The sequence below is a fragment of the Polypterus senegalus genome, chromosome 15 (assembly GCF_016835505.1).
Source record: "Polypterus senegalus isolate Bchr_013 chromosome 15, ASM1683550v1, whole genome shotgun sequence".
Lineage (NCBI taxonomy): Eukaryota > Metazoa > Chordata > Cladistia > Polypteriformes > Polypteridae > Polypterus > Polypterus senegalus.
The window spans coordinates 136,481,813-136,498,924 of NC_053168.1; the positions used below are offsets into that span (position 1 = coordinate 136,481,813).

Here is a 17,112-nt window from a genome sequence, read left to right on the forward strand (position 1 = left end):
CGTAATAATAGCAGACTTCAGCCACAAAGGAGCGCTGGGGAACCAGCAGGCCCCCATTTAGTCCAAAGGTAGAGAGACATTGCTGGCCGAAATAAACAGCACACAATGGTGTTAACACAAGAAAAGACTGCCGTGCTTCTGAGTGATCCTTCTCAGTCCGGGTTAGCCAAAAAAAATGACCGCCCCCTTCGTTTTCTAGCTCTGACTTCTGGAAGGGGCGGGTCTTAATAACGCAGACCCAGAAGTGACATCATTGGCCTTCCATTCAAAGTTTCTCTAAACTGTGGATGGAAAGAGAGAATTTGTTAACAAGAGCGCCTCCTTCAGGATGCCTCCTAATCGCATGTGCCTGACAGTATATATATGTATGTATATATATATATATATATATATATACTGTATACGTGTATGTATATATATATATTATATATAATATGCTGTGTATATATTTATATGTATACTATATATGTGTGTGTGTATATATATATATATGTACTATATATTTATTTATATATACTGTATATGTGTATATATATATATATATATATATGTATATTTATTTATTTATATATGCACATACTTTTATTAGTTTGGATTTTTTTTTCATAGTGCTTTCTTTAACTTTCTTCAACATCTTGATAAAGTGAACGGGAAAGGTAAAAACCCTGGAGGACGCACGTTTCTTCTTGTCCAGAACTCTCATGTGGCAAACGGCTTCCTTCACTATGGTATTTTCTGAAGGGAAATTGTGAAACTCAGGAAATGCTCTTATAATATCTTGTGCTTATATTTACGGAAATAGAGTCCATGGTAATGGGGTTTAAAGACTAAGTAATTTCGCAGATTCTGGTGAAGTGCACAAACCGGCAGGAAACCCTGAACGGATTCAAAGGACACCTTGTAGCAGAAAGAAGAATTCAGCAGTTAATGCGATTAGGAGAAGCGAAATACAAAAAAATGAAACTTCTCATATTTTCTTCCAAACGTGCGGTTTAAAGATTAGCACCTAGATAGGCAGCCTTCCTTTTGAAAAGATAAACAAGAAAATGCAGGTCTATATATATAAATGTACGCCCATGTTGAGGAAAACCATTCTGAAAACCTGAAAATGTGAAAGTGTGCTGCCACCTCAGAACTGTGGATGATTTGGAGAGAAAATGTGGGTGGGAAATATTTACCAGATCCGGAGTTAAACTTCTTCTAAATGTCACACAGGGTTTGGTGTCTCAGAGGATTGAGATCAACAACATGTTGTGTTTGAAATGCAACCTACAAAAATATAAATGAATTCTTATAAATGTAAACACATTGCTTTGACTACGAGAATTTGATTTTATTATTGACTGGGATTTGCTTGAGGGTGTGGCGGGGGTTTAACTTGATCTGATTTGATTCTTGTAGGCTTTGGAGGGGCCGAGTAGTGCAGTACACATCCTGGTTTCAAATGCCACGCCTGAAAGTCACCAGTGTGGAGTTTGCATGTTGTGCCTCCCTCCGATACTCCAGTTTTCCCCTCACATCCCCAAAGACGTTCAGAAGTTTTAGAGAGATGGACAACCCTAACCCTACGCGTAGGCCCAGACGTAAAGCCTGCAGCCCACCCTGCTGCGCTAAATTATATTAGGCTGATGTGGAAACGAAATGTTCTGTTATTAAATATCCATAAATGGCTGTTATCCTTCTAAAATGCTACTTCTGTGAATGACCTGCCACCTGTCCATTGCTGGTTCCTGCTTTGTGCCCAGTGCTGCCAGGATAGACTCTTACTCTTAAGATTTCTCATTTAAAGATTTACCAATATTGTTTCTTCCTAGTGTGTGTATATAAACACAGGGAACTCCAGTTTCTGTATGACATCTTGCCTGAAGAAGGGGCCTGAGTTGTCTCGAAAGCTTGCATGTTGTAATCTTTTTAGTTAGCCAATAAAAGGTGTCATTTTGCTTGGCTTTTCTCTATGTTCATAATGGCTAACACAGTACAACAACCTAGTACTACCACCATAACCCTGGAATAGATTTCTGTTTTTGATGTTAACACCTCTCTTTTCTTTTGTTTTTCTAGATGGCCACCATGTATGGGAGATGGAGGGAAAAGTTGATAAGGACGCCTTTAAGCCAGTAAGTATAAGATCCCAAAGTGCAAGCTGTGCCAGGCTTACTTTACTTCTTTGATTTTTATTTCAAGATGGGATGCAATGGGGAAGCACAATGGCGCAGTGGTAGCGCTGCTGTATATATATATATATATATATATATATATATATATATATATATATATATATATAGTGTAACAAAGGCACTATATAGGCGCCTGACCCGACACAGATGGACACGGAGGCACGTATAAATATAAACAAACTTTTTATTTTTCTTCACCCATGGGCACACATCTTCCCCGTGACCTACAGGCAATACACAGTCCCAAGCAGCAATCACAACACACAGCAACAACCTTTCCTTTCTTTACCACCACTCCTCCTCCTCCTCAAGCTTCGTCTCCTTCCTCCCAACTCTGGCTCCTCGAATGGTGGTGGCTGGGCCCTTTTATAGCCCACCCAGAAGCATTCCAAGTGATTGACCACCTGGTCCCGATTGCACTTCCGGGTGGGGTTGAAGACTTGTCCAGCCGGGCTGTTGGAAGCAGACAGCCCCCCCCCCTAGCGGCCATCCCGGGCCCCAACCAAGCTGTGGAGGACTCCATCTCCCATGGAGCCCTGCGGGTGGTTGGGGAATCATCGTCGGCCAGGGAGGCTGCCACCAAGCATCCCAGGGGAGGTATTGGACTGCCCATGGTGGCTCTCCTGGAACATTAGCAGCAAGGGCGTCCCTGCCGGGCATGGGACCAGGCTGTCCTTCACTATATATATATATATATATATATATATATATATATATATATATATATATATATATATATATATATATATATATATATATATATGCTGTGTATATATTTATATCTATACTATATATGTGTGTACAGTATATATATCTATATATATATTCATTCATTCATTCATTCATTCATTATCGAACCTGCTATATCCTAACTACAGGGTCATGGGGGTCTTCCAGAGCCAATCCCAGCCAACACAGGGCATAAGGCAGGAAACAAACCCCGGGCAGGGCGCCAGCCCACCGCAGATATACACAGTATATATTTTGTGTGTATATTTATTTATATATACTGTATATGTGCATATATATATATATATATATGCATGGAGTTTGCATGTTCTCCCCGTGTCTGTGTGAGTTTCCTCCTGGTGCTCCGGTTTCCTCCCACATTCCAAACACATGCAGGTTAGGTGCATTGCCGATCCTAAATTGTCCCTATTGTGTGCTTGGTGTTTGTGTGTCCTGCGGTGGACGGGCGCCCTGTCCAGGGTTTGTTCCTGCCTTATGCCCTGTGTTGGCTGGGATTGGCTCCAGCAGACCCCCGTGACCCTGTAGTTAGGATATATAGCGGGTTGGACAATGACTGACTGACTGATCGACTAACTGACTGGGATGCAATGAAAATTTGAGAAAATGGCTGCATGAGCTGTCAAATGTTTGCACCCGATGGCTCAGCCATGTTTAAGTAATGCAGCCCACCACAGAATGTGATGATGTAGAGCTAATGATCAACTCGATGTTAAAATTTGAGCCAGGAAAGGCGCCATATAAATAAAATGTATTATGATTGTTATTATTTTTATTAATTAGGGTTATTATTAAAGTGGCCAGGAGTTTGCCAGTTCTCCCTTACTCTATACTTCCTGTTCTTCCAGTTCAGAGCTGTCTCAGCTGGCTTGGTGTTATGAAGTGTGGCAGCATAAGTCAGACTGGCACCTTTAGCTGAGTTTGCTCTTCACCATGGCACAGTGATGCTGCGACACGGAGACAACATGGCGACTCCACACAGACAAATGCAGATCGCTAAACGGTCAGGCGGCCACCCTGACCACTAAGCCACCTCGTAACTCGCTGTTTATTATAACGCCCTGATGTTAATATTTCTTTCATATTCATCTATAATAGGCTTGAATACAATTTGCCTAAACAATGTTTAGTATCAGTGGTTAAAAAAGAAAAAAAAAAATCTTTCAAGGTATGGAAAGCAAAGATTTCAGTGTGCAGCTCTCTCTAATCTGGCAGTGCACATAAATATGCGCCGTGTGATTTGTTTATTTTTTTTAATCACTCCGTCTTTATTTTACAGATGAAGCAATAAGATGGCAGTTAAATATGAGAGGAGTGAAGGCTCCTTTAATGGAGTAGAGAATTGTTTTCACAAACTCCTGCCAGTGGCTGGTTTTTTTTTTTTTTAATGTATAATTAAAGAAAGTTACAGATGGATCGTAATATTTTATGCTTGTGTAATAACTTCGTATAAACGTAGCAGTGAAAGTTTATTTGAAATACAATTCTCGTAATTTTTAAGCGCACTCCGCCTTTCTTGCTCTTTATCTTTTGTGGGCTGTGTGTGAGGGGCCCTGAAGTGTACAAGTCCTGCGGTTTCGGCTTTAAATGTGCGTGTCAGGTCTCTAAAGGGTCATACATTTGAGACCCTCCTCAATAAGGCTGCTTCTGCTCAGTAGTCTGACGGGGACAGACGTGGTTCTTAATTGTTAGAAAGTGTGCAGTGAAGAGACAGGAAATCCTTTCCCGCTGAGGCTCCACCCATCTTCCGAAATCTCCCGCCCCTAATTCCTACAGTCCGTGTGTTTTAAACTGCTAAATGGGGTTTCAGGAAGAGAGCGTGAAAGAAACTGAGATAAAGACTGAGAGAGAATGAAGAGGGAAAATTGCTGTGGACGGCCAGTGGAAGGACTGGGGGAGAGAACATATTCGGGGCATTACCTCCCTCCAGAGTGATAGATGACAGTCCCCCCTGGTCTATAGCGGTGTCTCCTCGGACTCCCACAGGGCTTCTTGGGAGTTGGAGTTTGGAGTAGCCCTGTTGGGTTTCATGGGCGCCGCCATGGGGTGTTGCAGGAATGGCTGAGCCCTTTGGTGCAGCAATTCTGCCACCCCTGGAAGAAATCATGGGACACCTGGAGCACATGTTTTGAATGCCAGGGTTTCCACTGAAGGCACATATTGGCATGTAAATCAGAAATGGAATTGGGCTGACAGGTAGTAGCCACCGTTGTACTTTCCTGAGTCTCACTCTTTTTCAATGTCTTTCCAGACCCAGCTTCTGGTTGAGATCCCACCCTACCGAAATCAGAGGATAAGCAGTCCGGTCCAAGTGCATTTTTACGTCTGCAACGGGAAGCGGAAGAGAAGCCAATACCAGCGATTCACGTATCTTCCAACCAATGGTAAATGTTCATTTTTACGATTATTTTTGTGTTCTAGTCCTCAGCGTATCTTAAATTTGGATGCATAGCCCATTGTGTGACGATAATTGATGTTTGCAGTGTTCACCAAGTGGTCTCGTTTTTTTTTTGGTCCACGAGTCCCTTAGAAGAGTGGAGTTGGGGGCTTCATAAATGAACACATTTATAAATGAAAGTGTTAAATAGTGTAAAATGTGTAAAAGTATCACACGTGTGTGCACAATGCTAATTTTATGAGTGATGTGCTTCAGTCTGCACATGTGGCCTTCATGCACAATGATAGAAACAGCCATGCGCGGTGAACGCCATTAGCTTTACAGTCTGTAGTTCCTGCAAATGAGTGATGATGTTTGTTACTGAGGCACACAGCGTTTGTCTTTCAGGAGACTATGCAGACAAGATTTTGGACATGCACAGAAATGGGGGCACGTTACAGGCAATTATTGATCAGCACTGTGATTCCAGAATTTCTGCACCGTGGATGACAATGAACTATAACATGCATGCATGAAGGACCCGCACCGCACTTCCCATGGCTGATCATGGATGGCACTGGAGAAGATTGTCAACACGATAGGCACAGCACACCCTGACCATTCGACTCTCCTTCCTCCGAGGGTTGACTCTCATTACGTTATCAGCTGGGGAAGCCTTCAAAAAAAAAAAACAATCACGGCACTCGGCCCTTTGAATCCCCTGAAAGATGTTGCTTGCCTCAGTAACAAACCTTATCATGACTTTGCATGCTTTGGTGAATTGGTAAAAGATCTGTGAGCCTGTGAAAAGCGCATCTTCGAGATGATGGAGATCTCTTAAGTCCTTACCTCACAAAATCATCAGCGATACCCGACTTGAGCAACATCAATGGAGTTGGACGTGGAAAGCTCAACTCACCACTGGAAGGGTAAGTGAAAAATGATCTGCAATGTGTTTGTACGTTCTTCTTCAATCAGCAATACCGTTGCCAATTTAATGGCCCTATAAGCACTGAGCACGCTCTCCGATGATCTTCGAGATTTGACTGCCCAGTTCAAATCACACTATTAGGTCTGCCACGCCTCTATGCACCATGTAGGACACTGAAACGGCATTTCCTGCCACATATATATGTAAAAGGTGGGTCAACATGTTGTCATCAAGAGCCAATATGAAATCAGAGCAAACTCTGTTGGTGATAAATTTTGTAAAAACTTAACACGTGAAAGCAATCAATAATATAGCTTAGTCCACGATAGCATTGGGGAATACTGAAATGGTCACTTGGGCCCCACACTACCAAGTTTTCATTTAAAATCGCAGACATTATTCTCTGTTTTCATCTTTCGTCCGCAGTGTCCCGACATTTTCAACACCTGGAAACAAAGATATCTGTGAATGCGCACAGAAGCCATCAACTTCTGAAAACGCAGCCTCAGCGTTGTAATGTGGACGGGCGAAAACGCAGACTCTAATCGTGTCCTGATTTGGCCACTGGCCTACCATAAATGTTTACGCAGACTCTAATCGTTGGTCCTGATTTGTTCATGCTTACTGACTTCTGTGGGCCTACCATAAATGTTTACTCCTTGTTCATGCCAATTAAGCTTCATTTCAATGCCACAGTGTGTCTATGATTATATATGATGGCAAATTTTGACTAAAAAATGCAGATATTAGTCCCCGACTTTACCTTTCATCCACACTACCCCGGCGTTTTCAACACCCAAAAATGAAGATTTTCCAAAACGCACTCCAGAGCTGTCAACTTCTGTTTAAAACCAATTAAGCATGCCCTCAGCGTTATGTAATGTGGACGACATATTAGTCTCCCGCTTTCACCTTTCATCCTCACTACCCGGCGCAGACTCTAATCGTGTCCTGATTTGTTCATGCTTACTGCGTGGGCCTACCATAAATGTTTACTCATTCATGCCAATTAAGCTTCATTTCAATGCCACAGTGTGTCTATGATTATATATGTTGGCAAATTTTGACAAAAAAATTTGAATATTAGTCTTCGACTTCACCTTTCATCCACACTACCCCGGCGTTTTCAACACCCAACAATGAAGACTTTCCAAAATGTTCTCCAGAACCGTCGACTTCTGAAAACGCAGCCTCAGCGTTGTAATGTGGACGGGCGGAAACGCAGACTCTAATCGTGTCCTGATTTGTTCATGCTTACTGCGTGGGCCTACCATAAATGTTTACTTGTTCATGCCAATTAAGCTTCATTTCAATGCCACAGTGTGTCTATGATTATATATGATGGCAAATTTTGACTAAAAAATACGGATATTAGTCTCCGACTTTACCTTTCATCCACACTACCCCGGCGTTTTCAACCCCCAACAATGAAGACTTTCAAAAACGCTCTCCAGAACCGTCGACTTCTGAAAATGCAGCCTCAGCATTGCAATGTGGACGGGCGAAAACGCAGACTCTAAACATACTGTGATGTGTTCATCCTTATCATGTCGCCCTACCCTACATTTCGAAAAAATGCAGATATTCATCTCCATTTATTACGTTTCGTCTACACTACCCCAGAGTTTTCAACCACCATTAATAAACACTTTTGGAATGGCTCTCCAAAACCGTCAACCTTTGAAAACACAGCCTCAGTGTTGTAACGTGGACAGGCAAAAACACGTTTTTTTCGAAAACACAGACTCCGAACGTGCTCTGATTTTTTTTTATGCATATTGCGTGGCCTTACCATAAATATTTACACTTTAACACCAATTAAGCTTTCTTTCAGTGAGTAAAGATTGTATTATGACTATGAACATTGATAAAGTTTTGACTAAAAATGCAGGTATTTGTCACCGTTTTCACCTTTTGTCCACACTCAACTCCCGAAAATGAAGACTTTGGAAAAGGCTCTCTGGAGCCGTCAACTTCTGACAACGCAGCTTCAGTATTGTAATGTGGATGGACGAAAATGCAGACTTTAATCATGCTCTGATATTTTATTCTTATTCATGGCCCTACCATCAATATTTGCATGTCAATACCATTTAAGCTTCATTTCAGTGCCACAGTGTGTCTAACGATTGTGCTATGACAATGTACATTGGCAAATTTTGACTAAAAATACAGACATTTCTCCACACTACCCCAGCGTTTTTAACTCCTGAACATGAAGACTTTAATCGTTTTTTTTCATGTTTACTGTGTGGGCCTACCATAAATGTTTACTTGTTAATACCAATTCAGCCTCATTTCAATGCCATACTCTGTCTAACGATTGCATTATGATTAAGTACATTGTCAAATTTTGACTGAAAATGCAGATATTTCCCACCGTTTTCACCTTTCGTCCACACTAACCCGGCATTTTCATCTCCTGAAAATGAAGACTTTCATAAAGGCTGTCCAGAGCCGTCAACTTCTGAAAACGCAGCTTCAGCATTGGTATGTGGACGGGCGAAAATGCGGACTCTGACCGCTCTCTGATTTGTTTGTGCTTATTGCATGGCCATACCCTAAATATTTATACGTTTATACCAATTAAGCATCATTTCATTACCACAGTGTACCTGAGCATGACATTATGATTATGTATGTTGGCAAATTTTGACTAAAAATGTGGATATTAGTCTCCGTTTCCCACTTTTCGTCCCTTGTGTTTTCAACCTCCAAAAATGAGAGCATTTGGAAAGCTCTCTCCAGAATCGTAAACTTCTGAAAATGCAGCCTCAGCATTATAACGTTGATGGGCAAAAACACGGACCCTGATTTGTTTGTGCTTATTGCATGGCCCTTCCCTGATTCGATCCTGTCCATTACCAAAGTCTCATTCCCTGATTGGTCACCCTTCACAGAAGTAAACCGTATTCCAACATAGCAGAGTTGCTTTCCATGGCGCTTGTTGTGTTGCTTCCCTTTATGCAACTAAATTTTGTTTTCGACAGTTTGAATGCTGCATACATATAAAAAAGGCAAATAATTTACTGGTCGCTACAGTTTTGCGATAAATCCTGCGGCCGGAGATGTTACCGGCCCTTCAAGGACTTTTTCGCTGATGCACACATGCCCAGTGTAAGCAAACATCTATGTCATACACGTTTTTCGGTCATTTTAGTGTGGTCATGGATACTTGGGTATATGACGTGAACATGTTATCATGGATGGAGATCTTTATGGTTTCAAAAAAAACATACTGGTGTGCACGTAGCTCATATACTGGCCATTTTATTAGGTCAAACTTCTCTCCCAAACAGCCAATCATGTAATTGCAACATGCCGACACGATCAAGGGGCTTACTTGTTGTTAGACAGCATCTTTGATTTGCAAGGACGCCTGATCTAAGCCACTTTGACGGTGGGATGGTTATTGTTGCCAGGCGTGGTGGCCCCAGTCTCTCGGAAACAGCTGTTTCTAGAGTTTATACAGGGCAGGCCAAACAACCACAAAATCCTGATACGGGCAGCTGTATGGGCGAGACGAGAGAGATCAGAAGGGGTACGGCCAAGCACGTTCAGAACCTGCAATACTCAGATAACAACAACAACAACATTTATTTAGATGATAGCATTGGGTGTGTAGAAGGGCATCAATGAATGCTTGGTCCTCGAAACTATGGAAGCAGAAGGCCACGTTGGAGTTCCACTTCTACTAGACTAGTTTGAATAATCTTGATTTCTGCTGCCACATGTAGATGGTAAGATTAGAATTTGGCATAAATGACATGATCCATGGATCCACTCTACCTTGTGTCAATGGCACAGACTGGTTTTGGTGGTGGTGGTCTAGTGGTGTGGGGGAAAGTTTTGTTGGCACATGTTAATACCAGTTAAGCTTCATTTGAATGCCACAGTGTGCCTAAGAATTGTGCTGTGATTCTCTATGTTGGCAGATATTTGTACATTTGTTTAAGCCATGCTTCCTTAATGGTTCTTAATCGTTATTTCCTATTATGAGCGTCTTATTTTTAAAGAGCTGAATCTGATTTCATTATCGAAGTTGTTTTCTGTTATTTGAAAATATTTTGCGTTGCTTTCGTCACCCGAGGCATCACCATCATCATGACATGAAGACAGCTGCTATTAGTAAAAGAGGACAAAGAGTTGGGGTGACGCCGCTACCCCGTATATTGTAAAGGCAAAATTAATGCAGCTTTTCAACAAAAAAGAAAATGTCACTAAAGATGTGAGTCTCAGATCAGACTATCCAAGATGGCGACACTTCTGGTTAAATGCCAGCCAGGCAGGAAGAGGCGGGTCCAGGGGGACGGACACTGTAAGTGATGTCAGAGGTGATGAGGTTGTCAATCATCCGGTCTGTAGAGGAGGGAAGAGCAGAGACGTTAGAATACAGCGCCACCCTGTGGATTGGTGTAGAATTACCTCCACCAGAGCTTTTAAGCTGTCCCCAAGGCGCACATGTGTGACAGTTATGAAACGTGGTCCCAGAAGTTCCACGCTTGACATCATCATCATCATCGCGTTGCTATAAGAATCAGCATTTCAGATGAGTTACTATCCGAGGTTGCGGATATTTTGTGCGAGTATTAGTTACTGCTCATTTGATTTCCCGGTTCTGGACTTTTGCTTTTGAATTCCTTACTGTAAATCTTGGGTTTTGATTGCGCGTAAGTGAAATTAAAATGTTGGACTGACGTTAGGTTTCTACTCGTCATCCCCTTTAAACTTGATAGGCTTTTCCGGGTGTGAGGCTCACACATTGTCAAATTGTCAAAGCATGCATCACCTCGCAAATATGGCGGTGCCTTCGATCTATGCTCCAATGTCGTGCGTTGTTCCCAGACCTTCCAGTGTAATAAGAGGTGTAATGGAAGGGGTGGAAGAAAATCTGCAGGAATACTGTAATGCATATCAAAGTGGACTTTAACCGGAATGGTTCTTACACTTCCTTCAGTCCTCATGTCTAAGAAATGTCGACTGTTCTGGAAGAAGAGTGGGGTCCGGCCCAGTATTACATAGGTGGGCAGTCTAATAAAATGGCCAATGAGCATTTTAGTAAGTGTGTTTTTTTTGTTTTTTAACTTTTATGTTGTGACCACAAGGGGACACCACTGAACCCGAAACCTCAGACACGATAGTGCCAACCACAGTCCCAGGTTCAAATAAAGAATTTTACTTACACAAAATTTGAATCACCAAACATGCATAAACAACCATCCACAATTCCAATCCAGTGTCTCTTCTTTCTCTCCTTCCGCTCCTCTGAGTGTCGCCCGATGCATCTTGACTCTGAATCATCCTGGTGAGGTACCCCGTGAATACTTCTGATGCCACAGTGTGCCCTCGTGGAAGCACTTTCTGCTCATATGGAAACCAGGGAGGTCAGCACCCTCTAATGTCACCCAGGGAACCCCACCAGGGCTGCATTTCTGGACTCCAATTCCCGTGTACCCCTGTGGGTGTCCAAACTGGGATGCCTCAGTAGGACCACTGGGAGTGGAACTGCTCTGGGCTTCCGCTTGTCCATCCTGTCCTTCCGTCTGTCCTCCATGGTGCATACAATGTGTTGTGTCAGAGCAGTGTGACTGTGAATTTGAAACCCCATTTGCAGGAAAATCCAAAGTGCCAACATGTAAAACCGTAGAAAGCGTTAAAACTTTAGGGGTCTGTTCAAGGGTTCTCAGGGGGTCCAAAATCTTCTACAGGGCAAATGAATGTAAATGAAAACGTGCAAACACATTGCAGAAACTTTTTCACTTCTCTTTGTGTCTTATGTGCATTGATGTCTTGACGACTGCTTTTTATTCTAACAAAGTTTTATTTATGACTGAAGTTACAATGAATGATGCAGACCAGCATGTTAACAGAGGAATGGCTATAATTGTATTAAACTGTTTCAATACAACCAGGAATTTTCAGATCGCTCAGATAAGGACTGATGGGTATTTTCTAATGGACATGCAAAAGGGTTAATGATGGATTGATGGAGAAATCAGGGAGACAACTGAGCAAAAACCTTTCCATATGTACTTACTAAATAATACCAAAGCATGCTTAGCTTGCAGTAATATTTTGAGATAAAATAACGTCACCTCCTCACATCAACCTCAACTCAAAATTACAAAAGGGTGAGGCCTATGCCCAGCAGCATCTGAGCACAAAGGTGGAAACAACTCTGGACGGGACCCCAACACATTACAGAGCCCACTCACACACAGGGACACATTCAGATTCACTGGGGCAATTTAACACAACCTTACATGGTCACATGTGTTGAATCGGGTTCACGGACACAAGGCAGCATTGGATAATAGGCCTTGGACAGGATAATAACAGTAATAATAATAGTATTATTATTATTATTAAATCTTTACATTTATATGGCGCTTTTCTCACTACTCAAAGCACTTTAGTGAGTGGGAGCCACTTCAACCACCAACCTGGATAATGTGACAGCAGCCAATTTTGCATCAGTGTGTTCACCACACATGAGCTGTTAGGTGGTGAAGTGGTGAGACAGAGATAGCCAATTAGAGGCAGGGTATGATTTGGGGGCTACAGTGACCAAGCCATGGAGGGTACTTTAGCCTGGACATCAGGATACCCCCTATTCTTTAGGAAGGATGACCACAGAGAGTCAGGGCCTCAGTTTTTTGTCTTATCTGTAGGATGGCATCATCACTGCACTAGGGCAATGGGCTCCACATTCAGACCACAGGGTAAGCATCCCCTGGGTGGCCTCGCCAACACCTCTTCCAGTAGCAACCCAAGGTTTTCCTAGGTGGTCTCCCCTCCAAGGCCTGGCCAGGCCTGAAGTTACTGAAGGCCAGGTGGTGTGGCTCCAGACACCAGTCCAGGATGCCAATCCATCGCTTACCACCATTCACACTCAAACAGCAAATTTAGAACCACCAATAAAAGTAGCATGGGTGGCTTTGAACATAAAGTCAAAATCAAATAGCACAAATTATTATAAAATAAAATAAACCGCTGCCAAAACAAGTCCTGTTCTATCCGCCATCCAGTGTTTGTCGATATGCGTGTACTTTCACCGATGATCTGTGCCAGTCTATTGTTATTATGGTAGATCAGTTTCATAGGCTACAGCTGAGTAGGTGAGGAAGGCCCTCATTGCTGGATGTGCACATCATGCTTTGCTGATCTCAGCAAGAGAATACTGTTAGCCAATCAGGCGGGACGTCTCAAGGCTTATTGAATAGGCTGAGCTCAACCTACTTGAGAGAGTATGTCACACAGAAGGAATGGAGGCAGCTTGTCCATCTTGTTTCCTTTGAGGATGTCAGATTACATAACGGAAATTGCCTTAATGACGATTAGCACGACTCCATTAGTGACTTCTCAGCACACTTTCAAATTTTCCTATTGTGCCCCGAAAGAATTAGATGGTTAACATGTTGTGTCAGTGTTAACGGAGCAGCTTTTTTTCTTGTCTCCAATCTGTCGTGGCTCATTGAATTGACATTTGCATTTGCTCTTCTGTTTGGTTCAGGGCCCCTGCTTCTTCTCGTTTCCTCTTCTGATAGATCTGATTGGATTGTTTTCTCTTTGTAGCAACCATTGGTGCTCATTGGTTATCAATTCTCACACACACAAGACCCAGACCAACAAGTTCCGACAATCTGTTCTGGTTTGTCATAGAGTGCTAGGAGATGTCACCCTACATGACGGGCAATCACAAGTGACAGCAGTTCACTAGAGTTGTGTAAATTAGTACTGTGAACGATAATTACTGGAAAAGCCACGTTAGTGTTACAGGGGGCTTTAGTGAGGAATAACTTCAAGAAAACCATAGAAATAACTCAGTGTCGGTTTATCGTTCGGTCTTCTTCCTCATGTTATGAAGTTTATCTCATCCACCCAAGAAATAGTTTCGTTTTTTTCCGAATTTTACCTCAGGGAAGGATTCTGAGAAGTCAGTTATGAGGAATTTCACTGTATGGGGATTGTGATAGAACGCATATTCAGTGTAGTGGATCTCAGCTGTTACTTTAAAATGGATTCTTCAAGAAGGACATCTGGGCTTGGTTGCAAACCTTTTAAGGAAAAACATTGCAAAAATAATACAAAAGGTTTTCTTCTAATTTAGAAGACCAGTGAGTCTCAAACACATGGATTAAATTACCTAGTTAGGGATCTTCAGATCTTGAACGAATGTTATTTTGGACACTCTAGAGGAATAGGATAGATGAATGTCGAATGGCCAGTTCTTGTTGCCATTGCTCAACAAAGATACAGCCGCAAGCATCTTAAGAACAGATTGAGCAGAAATATCTGAAAGTGTTTTCTTACCTTAAAGGACCATGGATACATGGAATAAATCACCAAGTATTGCAGTGGAAAGTAGGACTTTAGAGGACTTCCAATCTTGACTTGATGTTATTTTAGACAATCCTGTTCAGTGTTCTTTCAGCAACAATAGTGAATAGTCAAGCTTTAGCAGCACATGACCAGCAACCACCTTCCATGGCCTGTTCTAATCACAACATTTTTAACATTCTACACAATTGATGTTACTCAATAAAAGATCACCTCCACAACCCGGAATTCCATTATCTAGATATGAAAATCAAAGACTGGCTACATTTCAACTGCATTTTGTGCAAATCTTCGTTTATCTTTGGTGGCAGTCATGTAGTTATGAGCTCTGCTGCCTCAAGGGGTCCAGCATCCTGGGTTAGAATCTCACGCCAAGGTTTTCCCATGCCCTCCATGCCAAAGACGTTACGTTAAATAAAATTCCAAGGGGTGCTTTCTGTGTGCGGACTAGCACTCCCTCTGCGGCTGTGTGTCTCCCCGTGATGCTGCAGGTTTTAAGTTCTTGTGTTATGTTAATCAGACCACCAATTTAGATTTTGCATTGAGTAGCACAAAACAGCATTTAAATGCACTGATTTCTTATAGGCTGAAGCTTGCACTTATTCCATAAATATTATTAGTGGCGTCCAGTTTCAACTTAACACTTAATAATGTCTCTGTAGGAACTTGGTTTTCAGATACACACTTACAAATGTTCATTTAAATCTGGTGGTTCTGTTGTGTACTCTGTAGTTCAGGGGGGTTCAGCTTTGATTGCATTTTGTATGTAGATTGTCTCAACTGTGATAATAACTTTGTATCCACCTGCAAATTTGATTCCGAGTCTAATTTGTGACAAGAGGCGCCTCAGGTTCTTGTAAGAAACAGTGGCCTTCGTGCACTTGTGTTTGGATTGTTAGCACCGAGTGATAAACAAACGGCAGAAGGGAGCTGCTGGGCTCTGGTAAGCCACTCGGCCCCTTCAGGCCCTTCTCTGCCAGCGCACTTTCTTAATGGGTGGGCTCTGGGCGATAAATCACCAAGAGGGGTTTCATTGATTGTACCTGCTATTTGCTACCATGGGGTTTTGCATTTCATTTAGTATTCTCTTTTTTTACATAATGAAATCTTAAGTTCATGAAAAATAATTTTTGAATATTCTTTTATACATGCTGAAACTGAGAGTCATGAAAGTAATCCTTTAATATTCTTCTTTTATGTTGAGAAATCAAAATTCATGAAAAAAAATCTTGTAATATTCCTTTTTACATGATGAAATTGAAAATCTTTTAAAATGAATCTTTAATATTCTTTTTATGTGATGAAATTAAAATTTCTGAAAATAGTTTGGAAATGGAGTTCCTTTTTAAACTTTACTGTTGTTATTTTTTAATAAAGATATTTGATCATCAGGCATCTGTCTTTTCCACTTTTTAAAATGTTCTCATGTATGGTAATCTACATACTGTACATCCATCCATCCATTTTCCAACCCGTTGAATCCAAACACAGGGATCTGCTGGAGCCAATCCAGGAATCAATCCCAGGCAGGGTGCCAACCCACCGCAGGACACACACAAACACACCAAGCACACACTAGGGCCAATTTAAGAATCGCCAATGCATTGATCCTGCATGTCTTTGGACTGTGGGAGGAAACCGGAGCACTCAGAGGAAACCCACGCAGACATGAGGAGAACATGCAAACTCCATGCAGGGAGGACCTGGGAAGCGAACCCAGGTCTCCTAACTGCGAGGCAGCAGCGCTACCCACTGAGCCACCGTGCCCACTGTACATTAGATAGATAGATATAATAGGCACTATATAAAACAGACAAATAAATATGAAAGGTGCTATATAAAAAAGGTATTATAAAAGGCATTATATAAATAGATATGAAGAGCACTATAATAGATAGATAGATAGATAGATAGATAGATAGATAGATAGATAGATAGATAGATAGATAGATAGATAGATAGATGTGAAAGGCACTACTGTATATAATAAATAGATAGAAAGATTTGAAAGGCGCTATAGATAGATAGACTTGAAGGCACTATATAAAATAAGTAACTAGATATGACAAGCACTATATATGATAGATGGATAGTGACACGTAACATGCCCACCATATTTTTATAGATTTTAGATGTTCTTTTTGTTCTTTTTGTTCCTTTTGTTGTTTTGCAGTTTTTCCTTCCCATAGGAAAGTTTTACTGCTCAAAGCGTGATCTCAGGTGGCTCATGATTCTTAAAGAGGTTTCATTTAAGAATCACAGATGTTTCTCCTAAAATTCCTTAGGAGATCTAGATTTAGACAAAAATGAGATCTGAGTTACAACTGAGGTAAAAGGAATCCAAACGGAGACTTTGGTTTGAAAAGCCTGGTCTGATTTGTGAGCTCTCCTTCCAGCCTTGCTTTAATTTCTTTTAAGACTTCACATTTTTATTTATTATTGCACTGATGCCTTTATCTGAGATGACTTCCAACATCTGGTTCCATTTCTTTTGTTTTTCCAATTGTTGCACAGGCAGCTGAAGTGACTTTCTTGTGGCC

General features: G+C 41.6%; 1 protein-coding gene across 6 annotated transcripts in view; it reads left to right on the forward strand.

The window, feature by feature from the left end:
- Positions 1-17,112, forward strand: part of nfatc1 (nuclear factor of activated T cells 1) — a 251,234-nt gene that overhangs the window by 135,023 nt on the left and 99,099 nt on the right. For 5 of the 6 annotated variants that reach the window (XM_039737220.1, XM_039737224.1, XM_039737221.1 and 2 more), the window contains exons 7-8: positions 2,062-2,117; positions 5,176-5,308. In XM_039737220.1, coding sequence (XP_039593154.1) covers positions 2,062-2,117; positions 5,176-5,308 — 189 coding nt within the window. Of the gene's footprint in view, positions 1-2,061; positions 2,118-5,175; positions 5,309-5,709; positions 5,994-17,112 lie in introns of those variants that run through there. The other variant, XM_039737225.1, reaches the window with a different exon arrangement.